Genomic DNA, 22,216 nt, shown 5'->3' on the forward strand with positions numbered 1-22,216 from the left:
AAATTATAAAAACATAATCAGTAAACATCGGACTAAATAATATATATGTGATATATAAAAAAATCAAAAATGTCAAATAGCAAAAATGGTTGTTTTTGTTAAAAAAAATTTAAATTAATTAAAGGTTATATCGATTTACTATTTGAAAAAAAATAATACGAAAAACAGATAAAATTTCTAACTTAACTTTGGAAAAATAAATTGATGGAAAATATTTATTCGAACTTAATTTTTTTCTCAAAAATACCTAATCTAATCTATTAATAACAATATTATTATGTAATAATAATGATTTGATAGCTGCAAGTAGTAAAATTACGTAAATTCAGTAAGTAAAAATTAATAACCTATTAAATTTGACGTTATAATATTATGAAATGTATTAAATTACTATTATACTTTCATAAAGATAAGAGAATTCAAAATAAAACATAATACACGTTAAAGTTTCGCATAGCTTCACAGATTAAAATCTATCTTAATACTTTTCTGAATTTTAATATATTTTATGTCATGTATATTGAAACCGATGATGCTATGTAAAGTCTAACCATTTTCTCCACGATTTTCGACGCCATTGATGCATAATGCTCGTAAATAAGTACACTTACGAATTTATTACTAGTATTATAGCTTCTAACAAATAATCATGGTCATATTACTATTAATTATACTAGGCATCATTAATACTTTCGTATATTAAATTAAATTACTTAATTATTAAAAAAAAAAAACATCACCTACATTATTGTAATTATTTACATCCATTTTTTTATACTAAGGTATATTGCGATGATGTAAAGTAGCCTCAATTATTAGGTTTATTCGTGAAATTAATACACGTGCGGCGTTCAAATCGTCTCCACGGCGACAGAGTCGCTGGCGGTGGCGTCGGCTAATCGTGGCCGGCGGTACGACCGAGCTTTTTCCCGCCTGTCATTCGGCCGCCACGCATTCCGCAAGTCAGTTACCGTCCCGCGATGGGCACGTTGCGCACCTGCCTTTGTACACTGATCTGGGTACACGGCCTCGTCGACGCAATAGGTCAGTACAATATTATTAAACGCATTTTAAACAATATTACATTATAATATTTCCTTTACGTGTAATAATATGTGTATCAATTATAGGGGTGGACTTACGAAATTTTTCTTTCCTTAATCTTCACCTGAAAAATAATCCCATGTCCATACTATAATACAATTTCAAAATATATTTTTTAGTTTTTTCAAAATTTTAAAAATGGAATATTTGCATAAAAAATACTTGACTCTTTTAGTATTGAAATAAAAATATAAAACAGGTTGGATATTGCATACCAAAATAGTAAACAAAAAAATTCACTCTAACATTTACCCGATGTGCAATAATGGGTTAGAACAAATCTCTCCGGGATAAAAGGTTATTGTTATTTGTTGATCAATCTTTACTTTTATTTAGTTTGAATACAGACTGTGTATAAATCATAGATTTATCGTATAAACATTTATTGTTATTTGAGTTATTTCCCAATATTCGTTTTTATCTTAAATAGCTAGTCACTCACTAACAAATGCCAACACAAATAAAATTAAATTAAACTAATTCAATAATTATGATGAACAATTAATAATAGTAATATAAAAGTTATTGTATATGCATTGGTAAATGCATTTTAAATAATAAATATTACTGCCTATCCCCTATGAATATTTAAAATTATACAAAGTATATACCTATATTATAGGTAAATTTATTAAAATTGTAATTTTATATTAACATTATTATAATAAGGGTAGGCAGAGTCGTCGTACTTGTTTTGTACTAAAATAAAATCGTAATGAAATAAAATTAAACATAGATATTATCTACTCATAATATACTAATATACTCGTAATTCATTTAATTTATTATTACCTATATGACTTTTAAAGTTATAGATTTGATACGATGATATAATATTTAATCTAATTTGTATCAATATAATAATTATTAATTTACTGTATAAAATAAGTTGAATTCATTAGTTTTGGTATTTTATAAGACCATGTTTGCTATTATAAATATATAATTTGCTTAGTAGGTTAGTTATATACTTCTATATAGTTTTAGTATAATTCATGTGGGTGATATATTTATACATTATAATATGTGTAGGTACATATGTATTGCATTTTATGTAAAAGTAAAAGTGATAAGTTCTTGGGTTGTTTAAGTACTACGGAGTATATAATACAATACATATTTAGAATTTACTCTTCTTTTATATGATAGTCTCTTATAATCGACAAAACGTGGACATTAATAAACGTGACTTTTGAAATTAGTTATAACTATTATTATGACGTACGAAATGATTACTAGAACTTCTTTTTATGGGAATTTTGTATTCATTATAGGATAATTCACAAAGCATTCTTATCCCTATTTTTCCTTTAATAATGAATGTATTCAAATTTTGATTTTAGGAATTATTATGCATACTTAAGGACCATGTTTTAAAATATTTAAGCTATTAAGGGGTGTATTTCGGCGATAGAAACTTCTTTTTTTTTAAATAAGAGCGTTCTCGCCGTTTTGATTAACCAATTTTTTTATTGTAAATTATGAAATAGATGATATTTTAGATAAATTTCTATCTATCTTAATCAAAATTAGAAAGAAAAGTTATTAAAATATATAATATTATACCAAGTTTAATGGCTCATGTAAATGGTTTTACAGATCTATAAACTAGATGTAATATTATTTTAATCTAGTACTTTTATGCTCAGACAGTTTTCACAAAATATAAAATGTTGATGGATTAATATTAATTGCTATAATTTTTAAATAATCACAGCATCCATTAACAAAATCCGCTTCAAAATTTATTATCCTTAGTAGGTAAGTACACATAATTAAATAACTCAAAAAAAAAAATTTGTTTGAATTATTTTAATTTAGTTGCTACGAATATTCAAAAAAAAACTTCTACTTATAAATTTACACTTAAAAAGGCGATTTTGAAAAATTTGGTATCGTTACAGGATGCTGATTAAATAATATATACAATTTAAGTATTTTAAAATAAGGTCATTATATAATTAACATACTAGAAATTCCAAAAATCAGAATTTGAATACATTCATTACTTTAATAAAATGGGGGTAAACATGCTTGGTGAATTACTTTGTTGAATTGATCGGCCGTTTCCTTTACAACTTGTAGATTATACCCGCCTGATGTCAAATCATTGCAAATATTTTACATTATTATAACTTCCATGCTACCAAAATTATCTATTCGAAATATTCATAATTATTCTATAGTTATTTTAAAACTATAAATGCCTATATATTAAGTACGTTATTTTATAATACTAATACATTTTTACCTAGATTAATAAATAGTGATCTTCATATATATATATATGTATATATATATTTGGATATTTGGATGTTATTGGTCAAAAATTCTAAAATGTGAAAAATACCGAACGTTCTTTGACGTTTAAAATTGTATTTGGTATTTTTATCACGTACGAATGCGTAGTATTGCGACGTTATGAGTTGTGAAAGCCGGTAATAATTAAATTAATAATTTTATATTTTTATCATCAAAACGTAATACCGCCCAAACGGTCTGCCATTTAATCGGCCGTGTCAGATCGACGTGTTACGGACACCGTTTCAACCCACCCCCAACCACATGTACAAAACCGTACGGATTATTAATTAACCGTACGTAGAACACGAGCTAAAGAAAACCCTCGTGATTGTAGAAGTTGTAAAAAAACATCGCAACTACACGTACCTGTTTGTATACTCGAATGCTTATAATTCGATGTACCTATTATAATACCTATATTATAACATTGCGGGTCTCGTTGCCCCGACCATCAATTCAAATTACCTAGGTACCCCATATTATACATGTATATATTGGCGGGTACACCTACATAATATAATATATACATTATACATATGCTTTGAACAAACCAATAACGGTCACGGTATGTGTTCTGCGCACGCTATACTCGCAAAATATATAGAACTTCAATACAATATAAAAAAGCCCGTGCGTGTGCATGTGTGTGTGTGTGTGCGTGCGTGCGTGCGTGTGTGTGTGTGCAGTTATTCCTGAAAAAAAAAATAAATAGGTAATCAAAGATTAAATTGAAATTGTATTGAAACGTGTTTGTGCCATGTGATGTACATGTATCGGAAACGCATTATATATTATATATAGTTACAAGGCGATGGCAGACAGCTATCGCGTGGGAGGTATTGTGAGGAGGTGTGAGAGAGTATGCGGGTAAGAGGAGAAAAAAGTAAAACGGGTTTATATACGCAAATGGGTCAAAACAGTACGTCAAAGGCGAACATCTCTCAACATTACACGTCATGGGACCGACTTTCAATTCAAAAAGTTAATACATATTATATGGGATAAGGAAGAAAGTGCCTTTTTCAGGGGTATAGCAAGGGCGATATCGAATTCTACTTTTCGATCACAAGACTTAATAACCAACTCGTATCTAGAGCGAGTATTATATATATATAAAAAGGAAATATAACCATAAAAACAAATTCAGCTTTAAAACATTTTCACATCAAACGAATCAACTACTGTTGTATATGACAACATGTCGGTAAAAAAGCAAATCAAACAAAATGTATTTCAATAATATTTACAGTATTTAGATACTATAGCCACGCACGAACACGAACAGAAATATTTTTAATTTAATCACATTATTTCAAGTGTATGATATAAATATATTTTTTTATTTAATTATAAATTCAATAAGTGTATATTTAAAATTCCAAACAACGTGACAAAGAATTTAGATTAACGATATGATTTATAAATTTAATTTTTTTTTTTATATGATTTATTATATGGTATAGTATTTTCTCCTTTTAATCCATACAACTATTAAAGTAATTTGTTTACCTAGTATTCAAATAAAATTAGCGCATTAAATATACTTAACGTTTATTAAAATTGTAAAAAAAACTAAATGTTATGTACCTATAACTCAGCCAATATTATGCTTCTTGTATGCAAATATTTATTTAATATTTTAAAACTGAATTAAATGTTCTTGAACTTAATTATAGTACCAACTACATATGAATTTGTATTAATACATTATTCATAGTTAGTCTCATAAATTGTCTTATTGCAACATGAGAGTTGTAGGATAATTTTGATTTTATATGTTTTTAAAAGGCCATTTTAGTTAAACCTATTATACGTCTTCAAAACATTATAACTCACAAATGTTTTTATAGTAGTAATTTGTAAATATTATTAAGCATTAAAATATGATTTATTTATTGTTTTTTGTGTACAGTATTATTCAGTTTAAAATAATATTTCTTAATTATATTTATTTTGATATTAAAATTAAAGACTAAAATATCATTTATAAATTGATCAATTACTATATAAAATAAATCAAATGAACTATTAAATCATAATTATCTTTTCATAAATTGCATGGCTATCTAGAATTATATTACGTTTGATTATTGTGGTTTCATGTTAATACTATATATTTTTATATTAATTCATAAACACACGAATTATATTTGATTAATCCGCATGTACGCCGATCAAATATTTGTAAAACGTATTAATTAATTTTAAAGTCAATTTTGTTTTGTCTCCCTGTATTTAATATTTATGTTAAATAATACAATGATATTCTACAAACAGTTCATGAAAATATTTTATACTTTTATTATATAGTAAAATTGCATTGTCAACTGGAATATAAAAACCATATGTAAGCAGTAGAAAATAATGATAGAGGCATGAAAAATATCCATTACGTTTTAGAACAAGTACACAATATAAGTGACAATATAATATACAACTGGTATAATATCCATATTATTAGCTCTGTAGCACACATTTTGAATTTTTCTTCAAAACACACGATCTGAATGATTTTTTTTGTTATGTGAATATGACATGTTTAAGTGAATCTAATCTGTTTAAAAATAGATGAAATAAGTTTTTTCGTGGTATAATATGAGCATTGGGAATATGAAATGTTTTACTAGAAGGTATGTTACAGTTTATGCATATGTGGTTATCGATGCGTTTTTTATCGATTACTTGATCGTATAGAACGTGTACGCATGAGTAATTTCAACAACTTTTCGTGCATTTTCTTTCCAGTAAACTAGAAACTAATTAGTAAAGGCATATAAAATAAATACTCTTATAGTTGGGTATATAAAATGTTGTGTGTAATAATAAGACTGAACTTTATATAAATGTAATAGATATTGGCTATAATATATTATAGTATATTATTTTATTATAGGTGAATTAGATTTAAAATTATATATGTATATATAATTTATTTTATTAGCACATCAATTGATTTAGTGTATTTATGTACATAACTACATACAAAGGTAGATATCTTATCATTGAACATGCTATATGGTATGAGTGTATTTGCAAAAACCTAGAGTTAATTTGTAAAATTATTTATATGCATTTTTAAAAGTGATAATGGCTAATGAATAATCGAAAAATCCATAGGCGATCCATAATAACAATAATAATAATAATAATAATAATAATAATAATAAATATTTGACTAGGTTAAATATATTGTACTTTTAAATATATGTATGTTCTTTTTTGCCTAAACCCTAATTGAGGTTTTCCTATTATTTTTAAACGCATTCCATAAATGTTATAAATATAAGCATTAAATAGAAGATATGAAGCGAAAAATATGTCTAGACCACGCTACTGAAAACTACCTAATGAATTTCTTTTCTGGTAAAATGTTATGTATGCGAATTTAGATTAATATTTATAGATGTTTCACATTTTTACAGAAATATCCGTATTCAATATCCATGATAATATAATTTAAAAAAATTAAAAGTTAGAAGAATAAATCAATCGTCTTTAAAATTTTATTAAAAAAATATATATAACATACATGAACAAATGGAATATGGAGGTTTGAATTAGACTAATATATCATATCATATTATCATACAAATGCATTCAATCTAAATAAAATTATATTCAATCCTATCTTTCAATGTGTCAATATAATATTAAATCTTTATTAAATTATTTTTAAATATAAAAACAAAAAATTCAACCAATAATTATTAAATTTATAGTAATAAAATTGTATTGTACCTACTTTGAATTTTATCAGATTTTTTTTTTAATATTTTTTACTTCTACGTTAATTTGTCTTTTTTTACTGTTCGCACTAAAAAATAGGAAATCGCTAATACTTTGGGGGTATGTATAGGCTGGATGAGTGTAATCAAACCAGTGACCGCTCTTAGGTTACCCATTGTAAAATGTAATTAATTTAAAACAATAAAGTTGACATCACTGTTTTCACAATAATGTATTAACTGTATTGTTAAAGTCACCATAAAAATATTTATTTTAAATTAATATTTCTACGTACAACCGCAAGATTACATATATTTTTGAACTTTGCTCAAAGTAATATTATGATATATAATATTACAAGATTATTATTAAAATAAATATAATTAATTTTTTTTTTTTTAATTAAGTACTAAATTTTTACTAATAATAAGATTTGTAAAGGTATGCGTAATATTATTTAACATGCTTGTATTTTGTTTTGAGGTTAATGTGTTGTGGATTCCTACTACTATAATTTACTTACCACACATAACGTTCATGAAATAACAAACAAATTAGAATTTTAATTTTATAGTAAATCACAATGTTTGATTTCGAAATTACGAGATTATTTATTATAAATTTAATGATAATAGTACGTGGCAGTACGAGTATAATAATAGTATTATAATCATTACAATTTAAGGGGAATTAACATTACGAATAATGTTCAACATTACCGTCAGCCACAATAATGCTTAGCGTTTTATATTAACAGTTAATAGTGCGTGTCAGGTTAAGTTAAGAAACAAGTTTAATAGGTACAAATACAGAATATATGATAAAGTAGAGGGTGTCAACGTTTTGGTACATACATACATAAAAAACAAAATATCGGTTTAGTTAGATGTATAGATAGTGATTAATTTTCTATATCACTACAAATTTATATATTTTACAAAATAGGTACTGTTTCTGCAAAAACAACAAAAACCTATTTAATGAGCTTTGTGTAGGTACGCGTAAAAATATTATTTCATACAATTATATAGTAGGGTTTTAAAATGTCATGAAATAAATTTTTATATTTATGAATAATAAATCTTAAATTAAAAAAATGTTTGATGTTTTATATTCATTATTTAGAATTTGTTACTTAACATTGTTTGATAATTATTTCAAACTGTAAAATTATTGGCTATAGCTATACAATTGAAGTAGTAATTACTAACAAAGAGTAAATACGCAAATACTCATTATTGCAATGTATTTTTATAAATTAAAAACATTTAACTAATCATGTATTGGATCCAAAAATTGCAATGAATGATTGAGTTTTCAATTTACATTATAATTAGAAAAATTAAATTTTTAAAAGATTTAAAATAGATTTCTAGTTACTTTTATAAATTTATATTGTCAATAAAAATAAAGTTTATGACGAGCGAAACATTTTTAAGCCCTTTAATAGTTGTATTCAAATGTTGTATGCTTTACCAATATACTCATAATGCAGCTTTGTTATAATATGAACATTTTATTTTATTTAAACGTTTGGTTGAAATCCCACCTAATAACTACAGGTACACTCGGGTACACTTGGCTTACTTCCAGAGCGATAAATACCCTTTTCAGTATTTCTATATATTCCTACGTTTAACGTATAAGTGTAGTTTAATATTATAATCGCTCGATTGCAGCTCTGAAATATACAGTGGAAAGTACAAGGCAAAATCATCTTTTTCAGAATTTCAAGTGGAATAAAAAAAAATATATACCAATTGAATAGCAACAATAATCAAAATCCCTCGCAAAATAGTTACTTTTAAATTTAAAAGTTGTTATCAAATGTTTTAATAACTTACCATTTTTCTTTAATAGGTACCAGTAAAAACGAGATATAGAGTATAATAGATAATCAAATAAATAGAAAATTACAAAATAATACTAATATTTATTTCAGTTAATTATGATATATTATTAATTATTATATATGAATATTCAAAAAATAATTTACGATATCCAATAAGTGAATATTGGATAAACTACTTACAACGTTAAATATATTTAAAAAAAAAATTAAAACTAAAAAAATATATATAATAAAAATTCGAAAAATAATTAATTTTATCATTAAAAATCTTAACTAAATATTAATTGTTTAAAACCAATAAAATGTTACTGTTCGTGTTACTAAAAGTCTATCGATTTCAATAGATAAAAAAATCTAGAAAATATAAAGATTGTCACTTTGAATATATTCATAACCACTGGAATCGCAAAAATGACACCCCCGCGCGAGGAAAATAATATGTTATATAATATTTGAATATTTCGACGGTATGTACACGAAATTAAAAAGCTCTAACCTTGCCTAGCGCTTACAATATAAAATAACAATAATAATAATAATAATAACAATAATTAATTTCGCTTATATCGTCTAAAACGTGTAGCGGATGGCACGTCTGCAGTTATTATATAGCAGCGGTTAGTATCTATATTATATATAATGTATAGAGACGAAGAGGGTCCACTACCCCCGCGGTAAGTCAACGAAATTCCTTTGGCGGGAAAATCAACGGCGACGAATAAAGGGCTGGCGCAGCGTCTACCGCTTTTGTGTCCAATAGAACAATGAAACGTCTTCGTCGTCGTCGTCTTCGCATAGTCTTGTAGGTATATACGCGTAATACGAATGTATTGTGGTCGGGACGTCTGTTCTTGTGCACACACGCGCATTATGCATACACATACACGCCGTGTACATGTGTATAAATGATGTATACTCGCATAGGTGCTATATATACCTGCCGCGCGGGTACCCGCGGACGAGGAAAGAGGAATCTTGAACAATATAATATATAACACTTTGACTGTCGGGCGGCGGCGACTGGCTGTGCGCGACCGAGTCATCGTGACGTTTTGTTTTAAACAATATTATGCGAGGCACACCGCATTTATTATACGACGAGTTTATAATAACATATACCTATACAACGCGTAATATAAGCTCATCGTCGCGGCCGTCAAATTAACGGGGACCGCCGCTTTTACTGAAAATCGAGCATGAATGAGATGATTTCCTGACGATTTTCGCGCTCCCACACACGCCGCCCGACCATTATTATAATGTTATTATATTACCGCCGAGGTAACGATATAATAATAGTGAGGGTATATATATATAAATATATATAATAATAACAATATAACGTTCCGAGTGTACAATATAAGTTACGATTAATAACCGTGTACGCGGTCGTGTTTTAGGCAAAACTTTGATTAAAGAGCAGAAAGCTTGTTAGCACGCTTCATCGCCACGCGGTTCTCCGCCGTACCCCCGAAGACAGCCTCCTCCCAATAGTAACTTTCTACTATTGCAGGCGGCAGTTTCATGCGCCATGAATTATTTATTTACCGTTTTATGGTTTACCCTTACACGGAATCGCTCGCGCACACACACACACACACACACATGTATCGACATGGTACGCTCGCCCGTTCCATCCCGTTTAACCGCCCGCTGTCTGTGGAAAAATCGTACCCCGTTGATTGGATTTTTAAGTTTAATACGCAATATTATCATAATATTATACATACAGGGTGCTGCAGTATGTGCACGGTAAAATATCGGATTGCTTTTCACACGACATTGCTATATATAATATGGTTTATAGAGTTTTGAGTTATATATATATATATATATAAGTCTTGTATGGAAAATTTTCTTAAAAATTCAAATTTTTATCAAATATTCAAGTATCGTAATGCGTTCTACCGATGTGAAGCAAACTTATATAGTATATTATATAGTGATTATAGTAATATATATAACTAGCTGTATGTATACGTATTTTCGAATCATTAAATTGCTGAAAAATAACATCACTGGAAAACCTGTAAAGTTCGGGGTGTATGCGAGAAGCCAAACGGGGTGAGATGCACCCTGTACATATACTCACCGCGATATTTACGTATAAAATACTTTGAGCTTTGATACGAAGGCGAGAAACCATCATATCCCGGTGTGGACGATATACGTGACCGGCGTGAAAGGAGTGGTTATGCGCGCGAAAAGGCAGACTGTATATTTTACGTATAATTAGTAATTATATACCTATACCACGGAGACGCAAATATGGTGTACACGAAGGTAGCTTGATTGACCCTTCCCGGGGCCGTGACGTGCGACGGGTGTAATTAAAAAGTTTACGCACGTTAATGCGCTAAACGGCCAGCCACGGCGTATTTATATACATATATAGTAACAATATTATACAATTCACGTGCGGGCGCACGTAGAATGTGGTAAATGGTGATATTATATTGTTATTTAAATATAATATTACGTCGATTATCGAAAACGATACGATAACGACATCATGTATAATATATACACATATTAATTAATTTCATAAATAGTGGGTAGAATCGTATGCTTTTGGCGACGACAATTATTACGTTTCTTTGGCTAAAATGTACCACTCGGAGAATAGGCGGATGATAGGTAGGTATAATATTATAATAATATATATATATATATGTATATGTATACATGAAAAGAGCATAAATATTATGTCCTATCTATCTGTTACAATACTGATTAATGCAAATTCAAAGCCATAAGCTCAATGTGTAAAATAAATAATTGTTTCAAAAAGCTTTTTTTTTAAGTCGCAACTTGGTGTGTGACGATATATTTTTTTTCATGGTCGAAATGAAGTTTATTTTCTATGTCATGGAATGTGGATAATTAAAAAAAAACATATAACCCGCGGGCATACACGGTAATTTACAATAGGTGACTAGATATTCGATTTTGGCCGATGACAAGTCGTACATCGTAATCAACGCTGAACCAAATGGTTTTGTATAGACGTGTAGTATTTTATCATTTATGTATAGTTTTTTATGTGAATAGTGATATTCTCATTCGTTGTCATTTATTTCATTGTTCACATGAAATTTTATATTTTATTTACGTCACAATATCTTCTTGTTTAAAATACTGTTGCTGTAAAGTGATTCAAACACCTACTGCACCTTATAATATAGTGTTATAATGGGTCATAATTTATAATTTATATAAAACATATAATACATGTAACATAAGCACCATTCATGCATACAATATATAATAGGTACACACATATTATTTAGTTTAATAGGCGGTTGTGTAGACCTTCTTGACAAAAGAAGCACTTATTAATGTAGCTTAAAATGGGTGAAGAATTTAAGATAAATTTAAAACATCGTTTTAGGTTGTATTACGTGTGTGTAAAATATTAGTTATAAATCGCGATGAATAGTTCGAAAACACAATGTACCTAAATAAATAAAATGATAACATAATAATTTAACTAATAATACATTAACATATTATAAAATATTTCCAATTAAAAATTATATATATTTTTTAATGTTTTTTCGTTTAAGTATTTTATTATGATTAATAGTAAACTATCTTTATTCATTTAAAAAATTTAACGTGTCAACTATACATCACCTACTCAACTTGAAATTAGATCCTAAATTCTAACTGTAGGTATTGAAAAACTAAAATTATACAAATATTCATCATCATCAATGGAGAGATATTAAACAAAAATAAAACAACATTTTATTTATGATTTTAACTTTTAAGTTTTCTACAATAATTGTAAATAATAAATTTAATATTTTGACATAAGTTAACACACTAAGTTATCTTAATTAATAAAACATTTATCATTTATTTTAAATTTAAATATATTTTCCATTTTGTTTCTCATAATCATAAACTAATAATAATTAAATTTATAACTATTATTGTCAATTGTATGAATTTAACTACAAAAGAGCTAAAAAGTAAAAACAATTTATATTCAATCAATAATTATGTATTTTACAAAAAATTCAATTTATTGTCATATTATTTAATTTAATTTCAGGTTAATAGGTTCCTATAAAACATTATTAATAGTCGGAATATTGCATATATTATTATTATACTTTAATTTATAGAATTAGAGCACTTATGTTTAGTCAATTTCAATAAATCTATTGTCTGTACTATTGAATTATATTAAATAATTAAATCTATGTAAAATAGGTAATTCATTTTTTTTTCAAATTTTGATCATGGATTATATTATAAAAAAAATATACAGGCGTACAGCCACATCAGTATTCGAATAATTATAACATCAATATATATCAAATTATTGTAGTACGACTACTTGATAATTTTAGTACTTATTATAATTAATTTATAATTATATAATAGATTAAAGATTCGAGTCATTTATAGATACATTTCAAGAGGTTATCTACAACCCTACAGGTATCAGGAATTTTGTGGTCATATCGTCCGATTTTATATATTCTAATATGGTTTCGTTATTTTTACTCCGAATTAAAGATATTTCAGCTTACCACTAAGCCATTTAAAAGATTTTCATATAAAATTATTATAAATTTCAATCTTATATTAAAACGAAATAATTTATCTTTTATTGATTCGTAATTATATTCATATTTACGTATTTAAGAAGTTAAGCTTAGTAAAAAAAAAAAATCTTGGTTCTAATATAATATGAGAGTTATACCTATATATTTTTATAATAACTGTACATACTTTATTTATTACAAAGTTTAATACTAAATTTAAATTTAATTTAAGATAAGTTTATTAAATATTTTCCATCAATTAATATCTGTTCTGTTTATAATTACACATTATACAATGTATTATTATTATTATACAGTATACTGTATAGTGTATAGATAATACAATTGAAATAGTAATTTTCCTACGTACATTTTAACAATAAGTCATAGGATAATTAGATATGAACAAACATTCATATCAATACTATATGGAAATAAGTTATATTTTGTAAAAAAAAATATAAAAATATAGATACATAATATGTATAATATATATATATTATGTTAAAGATGCAATTAGATACATATATATATATATTAAATTTTCTAATTTTTTTTTTATTGAATAAAAATATTTGGTCAATATCTTAGAACGTAATGGAGAAATAAATTACTAAAATATTGTGTGTAGGTACAATAAAAAAAAAAAAAAATTGTCAATATTATTTCTATGTCATTCTAACTTATTATTTTTATTCGCGTACCTACTATAGTTCTGTGTGAATCATTAGACAACAATCAAGACAAAAACTGTAATTTTTACAATATTGTCTTTTAAGTTATCGTTAATTTTAAAAATCAACTGTGCAAATATACAAGCTTACATATTCTATAGTCTGTACCCATACTACACTTGGGTATTCAGCTGTACATCAGTTACACATCATCAGTTCAGAATGTTCAAATAAATATTAATTATTTGTTTAATGAGATATCATCATTACATGTGATATGTTTATAATAAAAGGTATATTAAATAATTGTATTCCTGTTGTTTTCATGTCCATCCGTAAATCGACACATATCTTGTCATGGTCACCAATACCGTTATCGTTGGTTTCTATAACATTATTTGAATCCATATAAGTAACTGCATAGTTATTTGATATTACCAACTGAAAAAATGAATAACATTTGTAATTATTGTTTCACACGTCTAACATATTGTGTTATCTATAGGTCATATAAGTTTACTATTAGGTAATAATTTTTTCAATGTCGACAATTTTAGTAGCATAAATTTGATTGTAGAATTAAGCTTAGAATGTGCATATAATATAACTATAACATTTTTCTATAAATTTGCCGTACATTTTTTATATTCATGAATTATGTAGGTACATCGTTTACCCATATAACTATATAGAAACACGTAGATCTATTATGATGTGTAATTCTCGTAGAGAGTGTATATTTTTACTTTTTCACCTTTTATTGTATAAATATTTAATAATAAGTGACTGCTTGTATACAGAACGCTTAATCGTTCATAAATAAATCAGCCGTTTAAACTATGAATATTATTTTTCATTATTCTGCAATTACATTATATAAAGTTGTGAATATTTTCTATTATTAGGAATAGAAAACGGGTATGAGTGAAATTATTAGAAACGGCAGAAACTTATATTTTATTTTTATATTATAATTAAAAACAAATCGGACGTTTGGAACTTATAAAAGAACTTATAATACTATATCTACGGACAAAAGAGGGTGGGAGATTACACCAAAACGCTATACAATTTCAAAGCAATTTGTACTCAGTATAAAAAGTGTTTAGTCTGCAAACGACTAACGAGTCACATAGAAGATAGGTTAGAAAATGTTATTTTTAACTTCCACCTACGTAGTCCAGGGTGAACGATAGAAAATGCGACCGTCGTAGAAAACTAGAAATACACGTGAGCACAGGATTTGACCGCGTGGTGGTGGTGGTGGTGTGTTTCCGATTACCGAGATCAACAGAATTTATCATCCGCGCGTGAAACTTGAGTGTCCTTTCGGCCTCTCGGAACTACACCATTATAAATTCATGGCACACCGCCGCCGGCGGCGTTTATCTCCGTGTCCTCGGAGTGTTTCTATCTGCAAAGAGGTATAGAAAAGAAGGATCGAGAGAGAGAGGATAATTTGGAACGAGAGTCGCGATACGGTGGCAGAGTGAGAAAGATCGAGAGAACCTGCATAACGTGTAGGAAATGTGCGTGTAAAATAATAATACGGATTGAAAATTGACTATAGGTTACTTGGACTCGTGTGATTGAATTAGTTTCGGCGTAATGTCTAATAAAAGTGACGTGGACTGATATTTATATTATTATGTGTTACTATCATTATATGCTGGTGCTAAATTATAGCTACCTAGCTATAATATAGGTACCTACCTATATACTCGAGCGCACCACTTGTCTCGTTCACAATTTCTGTATTCCGTACCACTAATAAAATTGAAGTAATATAACAACAACAACAACAACAACAACAACAATAATATAATGATAGTAAAAGCAGAAACAGACAAAATGGTCGTGCACGCCACAAACCAACGCGCACCGCACTCAACGTCAATAATTCTACACGACCATCTCGTCTAATGTGTCGTCCGCGGCAGGGTCTGCCACGAATGTGTTTTATGCGCCCGGAAAGGCTGCTGCAGTGTACACTCGGCGTATTGGTCTTATTGAATTAAATCCGTCTCGGCAAAGGAAATGTCTCGACGACGGTGGCATCTCTATAGCCGCTGTTGCTATACTCGGGAAAATGCCGAACACGTAACCGATTCGACGTTTTTATGTCGGCTTTCTATACTGAGCACATTTCCACTCTAACTCGTATTTTAAAACGCGTAGTCTTACTTTGGTATTTTTTCTTTTTATTTTTTCCCTCGAACATCCACCCTTCCATAATTCTCAACTCACTTACCCACACAGTCAGGCCACCATTTGTATATTTATCACGGATCTAACAACTCGCCGCAGTTGCTGGCCGTGCGTTCCAAAGATACGATTTAAATGTACAAATTCTTGAAAGTTATGTGATTTTATAATTTTGGATACTTATCAAAGATAAAAATAACATTAACAAATAGATGGGACAAATTTAATTTACATGTTTCAATTTACCGTACTTTGAAACAAACAGATTTATTTTTAAAATTCTTTAGTGACTGTACATGTAATGGATGAAATGTGTCTTGTTTAAAACATGAGTATTAGTCACAAACCAGTAACCAAAAGTTACAACCAGTTATATTCAATACCTATTGTAAGTTCGGTTAGGTATAGTCTAATATGTATAGTACAAAAAGTATTCAAAAATATTCGTTATATAAAAAATATATTTTTAACTTGAAACGATTTGTTGTTATTTATTTTTTCACTATCTATTCAATCGTATTCGAAAATTATTTTCAACGCTTTCGTAGAATTTTAGTGATTACGATTAATTTTACCAACTACGACTTAGCAATTAATTTTTTTTTATTTAATAATTATTAATGTCTGATGTTAACAAATAGCTTTCATACAAAAATAATCGCTCAATATTAAATGACAGTAGTTTATTCATCATACATTTTACTATGACTTTATTACTAGAATTTAAAATACCAGTTCTTATTTGTTTGAATAACTATGCACATTATTGTTGTACAAAATAAATATTGTACAGACCTCCAAGTTCTAAGTACTCGTATAGGTAGCAATCTAAATAATACATATTGATATAATATAATATCACAAAGAAACAAAAAAAAAAAAAAAAGAATAAAATATTTCTATAAACCTTTTCATGATATTTCTTTACTGATGATAATAATTTTACTATTCATTCAATTCAAATACATATATTTAAATAATAATTGAAATACAAATGTAAATTTAATTTAACTATTCTAAGAATGAATACATATTTTAATCTAAGTGAATAATTCATAAAATATAATATCTTAAGTATATCATAGTATGCAGCTCGATGTTGAAGTCGATAATAGCATTCTGAGCGGGATATGTATATTATCTAATATTATATTATACAATGAATAAAATTATTTAATTGCAAAGAAACCAAGAAAGGTGCAATATTTTCCTTATATTTTTTTTTTTAAATAACAATAACTAATTTTCATAATTGGCATCTCTGTATAAGGATATAAGGATATAAGGTTATAAAACTAAACCAACAGTAGTTCAATCGATTATAATAATATATAACCTTCATACAATTATTTATTATACATTGCGTAGGTATTGTATATAACGATATAACCTATATTTATTTGGAATTAATAAGTCGCGTTTTATATATGCAATAATATTTTTCAATAAATATTGAAAAATCGTATCACCTGATCATTTTAAATATTTACAGACTTCACGTATTTATTTAAATATATAATACAAATGTACCTACTTATATTATACAATATATATCTAAGAGTAATTCGATTCGATTTTAATTCATTTCATGTTAATATTGATAAACATAAATATTGCTATTCGTTTTTATACACAAATATAGTACCGGTTTTTCTTAATTTTCAATAGCATTTTTTTTTTCGTTTCTAATACAGCGCGTTTTATAAAAAATATTCCTAAGACATTATATTATTAGCGTATCCTTGCGCGTCGTTGTTTTATAATATAATGTAATAAGCCTTTTACTTCACCCAAATAGTAGTTGGCCAGCTCGTCAGCGAAATCTGGGATTCGGGAGCTGTTCTTCGCACGAGTTAAAAAAAAAAAAAAACAACCTAAAACTTTACTATTCGCATTTATCATTTCCCTATCATTTGTCAACACTGTAGTCGTCCCAAGAGCAGTTAACGCGTGTGCAGATTGAAAGCGACCTATCAAACCCTTGGACGATAAAAAAAGTGAAAATAAAATAACGAAAAGTTTTCTTCCGTTGGGTGAAAAATACTTTTAAAAGTTTTCTGGGAGATTTATGTCGATGCATTTATTTCGAAATCACGCGGTTCACAGGTCGGAGTAGTATAACGCGCGCCAGCTATTATATATATTATAGGTATTATTGTTAATCATAATAACATATACAACATACCAAGATATCTGTGCGACACACCTATAATAGTAACAATTATTCGTATTGTACTATTTATACCTGTGCATATAGATGTAGGGAGTTACGTTACTTACTTTCAACGTGAAACATATCAGGGAAACTGTTACGTATGTGTATAATGTGTATATAAGTGCTTAGTGCTTACAAAAAAAAAAAAAATCCCTCACGCGAAATTTTCTACACAGATATAAAATTAAAACTATATAACGTTATAACAATAAAAATTTAAAGTAGATATACCCATGTATATCTAAGCTTATCTTTATTATCTATGACCTATGATACAAAATAGTATATAGATAATCAATTTCATTGAATTCATATTCGAATTCCGATTGTAAAAAATTGAATGAAAGATGTTTTTATGTTGCACAAAATCATTTTGTATAAAACAAAATGTAATCTCGTCAACTACATTTAAATTTTCAATCAAAAGTTTGAATAAATAAGCAGTAAGAAAATTTGTTTAAGTATCGAAATTTGTGTATAAAATTATGTTATTTTTTGGCCGTAAGATATAATAACGTAAATATACTTCATTTTTTATATTCGTATAGGAACTTACATAATATTATGGATTTTTTAGTGTGGATAATTACGTGTAAGTGATTTTCACCTAATATGTTTCAAGTGGTAATTTATATATTTACTTAAATGCGGACTTTTTGTGGACGAAAAACGATATGGTTGTGCCGGTCTTTAGAAGTCGGAGCATGATTTTTTTTTCATTATAATTATATTTTTATTTTATTTCATTTAAACAAAAGAATATCTTCAATCTATAATAATAATTAAATTTATAGTAATACAATTGTAAAATTACTTTTACAAAAAAAAAAATAATGATATTATTGCAACGGCAGATAGAAATTCTAGAAGTATATTAATGTGGGCCGTACAAGAAGGAGTACCCCATATCAAGAGTTGTATTAAAAACTGTTTAATCACCTTCCCTAACGCCTTTCCACCATTCCTTTGTCATGAACTACAGATATACACCATTGTAAATGTATTGTAGTCATACATAAACAATATGTTTGTTTGTGCTTGGTATTGTACATTTGTACTTACAAGTTACAAGTTTTATCATAAACAGTATTCCAAACGAACGGCGGAGTTGCAGCAGTTCGATCCTATTAAAATGAACTTTGAAATTTACCTACTTCGGCATCTTCCTCGTAAAACAATTATCACAATATATAACACATACATTTTCTCAGATCATCCTTAATTTTATATACATATGATCATAAATTACACATATATAAGGCCCTGTCCGGTGAAAATATGTAAATTGCATAGCAAGAACAAAAAAAAAGTGTCAGAATTTTATATCACGAACTAAATATGTTTATTTATATGTTTTTAATTTTAATTTATGTTTATATTTTATCGCCAAATTAGTTAAGACAAATTCATTATACAATGAAACGTCCATATAACGAAGTCGCATGAGGAACAAAAATAATTCGTAATATAGAGGAGTTTATTAAATATAACTACATAGGTATTTCATAGTATTAAAAAATAAATTAAAAATAAACATCAAATACATATCATATTATAAATCTTATTATATTATTACATATTTATCATATTTATCTATTTAATTAATTATTGATAAATAATTAGTGAGTTTCATTTGTTTATTATTTTTATAAATTGTACTTTGTAAAATATTCCGATTCTGTTTACAATGGAAACTACATAAACGGGTTATTTGTTATCAAATAGTTTATTCCTTATATAGAAACACCAGATTCTTTATACGGAGATAAATGTATACATAATTAGCAATGAATGTAATTTTTCTTAAAAATAATTTGTTAAACAAAAAATTTCGTTAAATTGAAGATCGTTATATGGAAATTTTACTGTATATTATGTTTGTTTTTGTATTTACGATACTTTAATTTTCGATTTGATGGATTTTTTATTAAATATTATAATTATTCATACAAAATATTTTTGGTAGGTACAACAGATAAATATACTACTCGTTGTGTACATATATCTATTAGATACTATAAATTCTTACAGCCATAATTTTTTTAACAGAGATTAAAGAATGACCCAAAAAATTTAATAGAAGTCGGACTATAAAATAATCGTTTTTTCTCTGAAAACAGTATTTTTGCTAAATTTTTTAAAACCCAATTTTTGCATCAAAAATATAATATCTTAAAGTCTTTTATTTTCAAAGCACAATATAATTATTGCTAGTTTTATTCAATCACAGATATTGAGTCGATTATGACCACTTGACGGATGATAATAGTTATTATTATGCATCATTAGTCATTACACATTGCGCATTGTGCGATAGTTACATTATTATACAGCGTTCTAAATGTCCGAATAATATACGAAGTGTACATATTTTTTAATAAAATATAAATATACGGGTAGTCGTTTGATGGCTGAGCGGACTGATGGAATGGAAGCGGACGTTCCGATGGAAAATAAAAAGGTAAAACGATATTAAAACGTTGTGAAACGCGTGGTTTGTTGACTCAATAAATCAATGTTACTTAGCAGATTTTTCAATTTAACAAAAATGTTTACACGCCCTGTACTGTGCAGGTACTTCTGTATAGGTATATTAATAATACATTATTAAACATATCATAAACGCGTTTACAAGCATCGGAGCAGACGCCGGGAATGTTTTTTCACGCGTCGTAGATTACGCATTATGCGATACGACTGAGAGAAATGAATTTAAAACAAATTCAAAACTGCAGACCGTGTATTGAAATGATACTCGTATTATACGCTAACGAAATACGCCGTACGATGTACAACATGACATTTCGTTATAGTAATGTATTACACGCCCTCACGCTTACTGGTGATTTCGTGCCATATTATATTGGCATACGATTTTTTTAACGCCAGAGGAATATTTTGGGTAAAATATGTTTTTTTTTTTTAAATTGAAAAAATCTATATATAGATACTTAATTTTAAAAATCAAAAACTTTATAAAGCGTACATGTTTAATAAATACATTTTGATCATATCCCGTATAATTATTAACAACTATAATATAATAATATAATATAACATTTGATTTGAATACATGAAAATTAATTTAAAATGGCCAAGACAAAATAATACGTTTGATGTAAAAGATTTAATTAATAAGACAGTAACAGCAAATGTTATTTATTTATATCTTGTTTCTTACAGTAATTCGTTTTAAAACATTTACGAAATACGAAATTTAAAGATATATTTTCGTCGAATTTAATGTTTCTTTTGGGTTTAGGATGTATTTTTTGATAAATCGTTTTATCTAAGGTAGTCTTTAATTACCTTGAGCTTGCAGAAGAAACTTCTTGAGGTACTGTTGAACCGACTGAGGTCACGGGTAGTAATGTTAATAAAAGTCAAAAAGGAGTCTCGTTGGGTGGTTTTTTTTTTAAGAAAGTAAGTGCATTACAATTTAAGAAACGCTGTAATAGCTCTTTATATAATTCAGAAACAACTGCATTCATACGATATAGAAATCCACCGTCAGTCATCAAGTACATTAATATTATTTACCTAACCTAATATATGTACGTCCTACGTATATATAGAT

At 27.2% G+C, this 22,216-nt stretch overlaps 1 protein-coding gene across 1 annotated transcript in view; it reads left to right on the plus strand.

The window, feature by feature from the left end:
* Nucleotides 1-954: 954 nt before the first annotated feature.
* The window catches only part of LOC113549220 (lachesin-like), a 79,920-nt gene continuing 58,658 nt past the window's right edge, over nt 955-22,216 (plus strand). Inside the window, exon 1 of the mRNA XM_026950416.1 lies at nt 955-1,044. Within this exon, the coding sequence (XP_026806217.1) occupies nt 981-1,044 (64 nt within the window). The 5' untranslated portion in view covers nt 955-980. The remainder of the gene's footprint in view (nt 1,045-22,216) is intronic.

This window comes from Rhopalosiphum maidis, chromosome 4 (assembly GCF_003676215.2).
Source record: "Rhopalosiphum maidis isolate BTI-1 chromosome 4, ASM367621v3, whole genome shotgun sequence".
In the NCBI taxonomy this organism is placed as follows: domain Eukaryota; kingdom Metazoa; phylum Arthropoda; class Insecta; order Hemiptera; family Aphididae; genus Rhopalosiphum; species Rhopalosiphum maidis.